The sequence below is a fragment of the Tauraco erythrolophus genome, chromosome 21 (assembly GCF_009769465.1).
Source record: "Tauraco erythrolophus isolate bTauEry1 chromosome 21, bTauEry1.pri, whole genome shotgun sequence".
In the NCBI taxonomy this organism is placed as follows: Eukaryota; Metazoa; Chordata; class Aves; order Musophagiformes; family Musophagidae; genus Tauraco; species Tauraco erythrolophus.
In genome coordinates, this window is record NC_141485.1 from 7163690 (window position 1) to 7169689 (window position 6000).

The 6000-nt window shown below is 44.1% G+C and overlaps 1 protein-coding gene across 1 annotated transcript; it reads right to left on the reverse strand.

The window, feature by feature from the left end:
- Positions 1-534: 534 nt before the first annotated feature.
- Positions 535-5028, reverse strand: LOC104383386 (schlafen family member 13). The gene is given in 6 exon segments (XM_086624879.1): positions 535-547; positions 933-1262; positions 1557-2283; positions 3028-3156; positions 3932-4727; positions 4729-5028. Coding segments are annotated over 6 exon segments (2295 nt in total).
- Between the last annotated feature and the right edge of the window lie 972 nt (positions 5029-6000).

A 6000-nucleotide genomic window follows, 5' to 3' on the forward strand; every position in this document is an offset into this window, starting at 1 on the left:
GAAGGCTACATCTTTACTTTCTTAGATATCTGAAGAGAGGCTCTTTTAAAAAAATGGCTTCTAACACTGGATGCCTATCTTGTTTGGTAACTTTTCTGAGCAGTACTATGAACATGGGAGTGAGCTGGTGAAAGTCAGAAAGTCTCCGTTTCCTGTCTTGACATAGTGGCTTTCCCTTGGTAATACAGCTGCGTGCAGTCCAAAGGCTGAGCACCAGGTTTTGCAAGTCCTTGAAAGGAGCCCTCAGGGAACCATGTAATTCTACTGACATTCAAAGTATCTCTTTTCTCTGCATTTTTGAAATCTTATATTTGATTTAAAATAGACTGTATAGGCTTCCCAGGAACGTCTGGGCTTTTAGAGAGGACCAACCGTTACAAAGAAAATCCTTCTACTTCAGACATAGAGTAAAAATATTTCAAACTTACATATCCATTGACCTATCAGGGCTTGGTTGGGATTCTATGTCCCAGTTATCAAACAACAAGTGTAGATTTAAATTAGCTCTGGATGCTACACAGACTAATATATTTCCTAGAATTTCTTTCTGAAAGGGAAAGGATTGAGGAATAATACCAAACACAATGCTTCTTTCTAAACCAGAGAAACGACGGATGCTGTCAATAACAGTGTGCTTCTCAGGCCCTCCCTCCATTTTTCTTAATGATATGTTTGACTTTAACTTCTTCATTTCTGATGCCAGTATTCCACAGTACGCTCTTACTTCTTCATCTCTGTAGCACAGAATAGCAATATCTTTCTCAGAGTAACCATTTTTAAGATATGTACAACAACGTTCTGCCACGTACCTTGCTATTCCATTTCTGTCCAGGTTGCTTACTATTTCGGTACAGCCTTGCACAGCATGAGCACATGTGGCTCTGCATAATAAGGTTTCCAAATGTCGACTGGGAATATTTAGGTAAGAGTACTTCACAATCTTTTCCATCTCTTCTTTTAGATAGCTATAGATACTGTTAGGATTACGAACCACTTTGGTTAGTGACTCGACAGGATCATGCCATGTTGCCTCTGGAAGACCAGTTGAGAAGCAGTGACTTGTCTGTAAGTAGTCTAAGAAAATCCAGAAAAAGCCAGGCTCAGGGAGATGTGATGATGAAGTCAGAGTCAAGGCTTTGTTATACCAATCACCTTTCCCATCTTGGAAATTCTGTGCTTCATCAATTATTACGTGCTTCACATTGTCAAAGCTTGTCTTCAAAAAGGCTACTCTTGTCACGGCTTGGCAAATGTTTTTCTGCCTACAGAAGAGATACAAGTAGAGTAAAAGCAATCTCTGTATTGCAAACTACTGGTTATACTTAATCAGAACAAAGTGAATGCCCATGTTATTGAAGTCATGTTTATTAGTAGGTGATCAGGATGTCAAGAAAATAATTTGAACCTTGCTAAAAATACATCCCAACCACGCCCTTCAAACACTGCAAATGTGGTGGTCCAAATAGCATACCCAATATGCTAACCAGTACTCAGCCATTTTAAAATGCTGGTGAAATAACAAGATGTTGAAGTGAATAATTGGAGGAAATACTTACCGTACAAAATCTCTCAGAGGCTGGTTCTCACATACATAAAGAATCTCCTCTTGTTTGCACTGCAGCATAATTCTTATTTTCTCTATGATCTTCAGGGCCACTATAGTTTTTCCTGTTCCTGGCAGACCATAAACATACAGCTTCTTAGTTTTGTGAAGATTTTCTGAGAGCAGCTGGTATTGTTTGATGGTTAGGAGGTTCAAAAACTCAAAACCAACATAGTCACTTAAAAAGGACTTGAAAGTCAGCAGAGCTACTGTGAGAGCGTTCAAGAGGGCCTTCAAGTTATGACTGTTGATCAGGCTGTAGTTTTGGGGATATGTTTCTTGAATATTCAGATCATATTCTTTTCCACAGTTAATTTTGGGAGACAAAGTCAGTAGCTTTGGTATTACACACAATTTGTGAATATAGCCCCCAGTGTTGACTAATTTCTCCTTCAGCCTCCAGGCTACGCATCTTGAGTATTCAACCAAATCCTTTGAGATGTGATGCTCACAGACTGTATAGAGGATAGGTGGCCTATCCTTGGCTATTAGCAGAATATCACAAATTATGCCTTGGTTTGCTGACAAGCCAACCTCAACAGCCCAGCTTCTGGAAAATATCAGGACTCCCTCAGAAAGCTGCTTCAATTGATTTTTTATTAAAATATCCAACCCTGGATGCTCTTGGAGGAGATCTTCACTGAGTTTTTCTGGAGTATATATTATGCTGTGCAATTTCACTAACAAGGCAAAGCAGAAGAAACGGTTAGTGTTAGTACAAGATACACAAATCCAGACCTCTGAAATTATTCTGTGGGAATCAGTGTTGGTGAAAGGCTATGAATACAGATCATAGCTACGTGAAATATCTTTTATTGCTTCTTCAAAATTTTTCTTAACCACTCAATGTGTTTCCAGATTCTTTTGTAAAGACTGCTTCCTCAGAGAACTCAATCCTCATCTCCTACCCAGGTCTCAGCCCTTTTGCTAAAAATGCCAGCCCAGGACCAGCTGTTCCCAGCCTTGTTTAGGAGACCTGGTGAGTAAACAAAGAAACAATAATGGCTCCATACAAAAGCCTCCGGGCACCTGGCTGATTTTTGCGATGCCACAGAAACGTTGGACCCTGCACTCTGGCCCCAGCCCCAGTCACTTTATGTATTTACATGGGGCTGATTCCAAGTGACCTTCTCTTGTCTCGCCCATTTTTCACTAGATTGCGAAAAGACGTTGGCACGGCTGTGCTCAATCCTCAGAGCTCAGCTAGCTGAGCTCCGTCTTGTACAGATATCAATTGCTGGCAAAAGACCAGTCCTTGGGGAAGGGGGTCATCAGGCATTTGAATGCAATGTTGCTGTCAGATCTGCAAACTATTTCCATTTCTTTCACCTGTTTAAAGAATATCTTCAAACTTTGACCTTCACCATGCCCATGAGATTCATGTTTTAAACCCAGCACGCAGTGGAAGCAATGTGCAGACCTACCTGGAAACAGTTGCTTACAAAGATCATCAATGTTGTCAAGGCCCCGGTGTGAATAAACTGGCTTGGCAAGAGGTGGCCCCTCTGTCAGACTCAGCTCTAGCCTAAAGGTCTCAGAAAACTTTGAAAGATCTGGAAGAAAAGAAATAAAAACGTGATGTAGCATGAGCGTTTGCTCTCCCTCAGTGCAAGAGCCACAAGCTGTCCTCAGGCTGGTTTTAAATCTTTTGCTCTTCTTTAAAATAACAGATGTAATGCATGGAGAGAAACCTTTCAACTCACGTGAACGGCAGCTGATTAGCAACAGAATGGGCTCAGGTCATGGACCATGGAGCTGGTCTTGGTTTCCTCATCTCATTAGCTGCTGATGTGAATCTAACTCTGTTAGTCATATCCCTTTCACTGCCCAAGAATTGGCCAACAAACAATTTATCTGTCCGTAGCTCTCAGCTTATTAGACTGGCAGCAGCAATGAAGAATGCCCCTAAAAAACAGGAGGGAAAGGACAGATTAAGCCTGAAAGCAGACTGCGATTTGCAAGTGGCAATTGCCTTGGACTATGGCAATTATGTGAAAAACCACATGCACTGGGGTCTAACCTCAAAAGCAGTCAACTTGAGGCATGGACAGCTCGTGTTGCAAGAGCAGGCACTAACATGGGCATTAATAAACTGCTGGTCACCAGGACCTGCTGCAGCCTGAAGCAAGCATTAAGGAAGTGTAAGCAACAGAAAGACAGGTATTTAGCAATGACCTGAAGCAGTTAAACTGGTTGGTTTGGTCTGGCCCCCAACGAACACTAAAAAGCAGGAAAAACTATCTAAGGCAAGCAACACTGTCAGGCCAGGGGCAAGAAAATAAAAGGAAATAGCAAGAATGGAAAGGAATTGTCCTGGCTTTTTTGGACCTGGATCAGCATCGGTCATCCATTCAGCCCACTCATCCGCTCTCAGTCTCCTGATGGCGCAGTCTGCCACTAGCCACGAGTCCGGGTGTTCGGAAAACGTGACACAAGTAAATGGCTGAATCTTCACAGCGCAGACGTAGCCACAGTGATCTCCAGCCTTGTGGTATACTTTGAAGATTTTGTGTTCGCATGTTATGCTGTGTCCGTTTCCGCTCTTGCAGAAATGGAAGAGAGGCAATTTGGTTTGAATGGAATTGATTGTGAGACTTAATTCTTCAAGGTCCTCATCAATGCTGAATCCCTGCACTCTGCTGTCATCATCCACACCGATCCATAAATACCCACCGCGTGTGTTTGCAAATCCAGCGATATACTGAGGTAACATCTCTTTGACACGAGTCAAAAAGTTTCCAGTTGCATAGTGCTTAAATTCCACATTTTCTGACTCTGTGAAAGTCAATGTCTCTCCGTGCTGCAGTTGGTCCCTATTAAACAACTCAGCAACAGCATTATTTATAATATCCGTGCCTCTTCCAACATCGCCATTCTTCCTGGTTTTAGCAGGTGGTCCTGGGCTAAGCTCTCTCCTGGCTTCATCTTGCTTTCCTTTAAGGAACGAAAAAGCTTCGGTAGCGTTCATGTGGGAAAGAGAAGCACCATTTTTTGCATACAACGCAGTACTCAGGCTACAGATACGTGGCTTTGCTCCTGTAGAGATTAAGGATGTGTTTTCACTGCTCCAGGTTTTAATAAAAATCAAAAGGTAATTACCTTGCTGTTCAAAGTCCAGGTATTTTATTCCAGTCTGGAAACAAAAGAAGAGACCGAAAATTCTCTTCTAAATCTGATCCGATCTTATCTCTCTCTAAGTTGTAGTTTTCATTTTCAATCTCTGCTTTTACAACACCTCCTCCAGAGTTCAGCAAGGCACACACTGCACGGGTGAGGGTGGATTTTTGATCTTGTTTTGAATTTTTTGACATTTTTTGTCTTGCTTTTTCACCAAAACGCATTTTTTCCACACACAAAACTACTTCAGGATATTTTGTTGCTAAATCACGCCAGACTTTCTGCAGTTGATTGTTTTCAAGAGCCATTCTGGACCTGAAACAATTGTAAAAAAAACACCATTTATGCCGAAACATCAATCCTCCAAAGACTTCCAAAAACCTTAGCTAAACAGTGGCCATCCTCTGAACAATAAACACACAGAGTCATGGAGATGAGAGCAACAGGGATTTTCTTCCAAGATAGAGTGCTTGCTTAAAACCTAAATTTGTCCCAAATTCTTATGCCTTCTTAATCAAGTCTAGGCGAAAGCAAAATTTTTTTTAACCACTTCCTTACTTCTCACAAGCCACGTGAACTCACATCTCCCGAACAGACACGTGCGTTACGCAGGAATTTCTCGCAAATCAGAAGAACAGAGTTACTGCTTTAGAACGACAGCATGAATGGACCCATCTGGCCTTAAACAAGCAAGTGTTTTAACTTCTGTATTAAATCCTGATAATTTTCCTTCCAAAGCTCCTTCTGTGCAACTGTTGGAACATTTTTATTTCTCCTACATATTTTTTATTTCTTCCTTCACTTGTTTCCGCGGTCACCACACTCATCGCGCTGCCCCTTGCAGCGCAGCCGCCGCCACACGACACGCAGCCGGCAGAGGCGGGTTCCCAGGGCCGGACAGAGTTTGAAGCAGCCGCTTCCCCCCGCCCTCCTTCCGCCTCCGCTCCGCCAGTCGCGTCCGCGAGGAAACGGAAGAGCGAGCGCCAGGGAGCCCACGGCCGCGCGCCGCCGCCGGCCCGGCCGGCCCTTCCCGCCCCCTCGGGCCTCCTCAGGGCGGGAAACGCTCGCACCGAACGCGCCTTCCTATTGGCTCCCACCCGGCCCTCCGGCAGTGCCGCGCGCTTCCATTGGCTGTTGGTCACCGGGGGGTGGGACAAAGGCGGGCAGCTCCGCCTCGGCGCGGCCGGGTCTCCGTGAGTGAGGTGGGATGAGGGCGGCGGGGATGGAGGGTCTGGGGGTGAGGGCGGCCGGCGCCAGAGCCGCTGAGGCTGTGCGGAAGG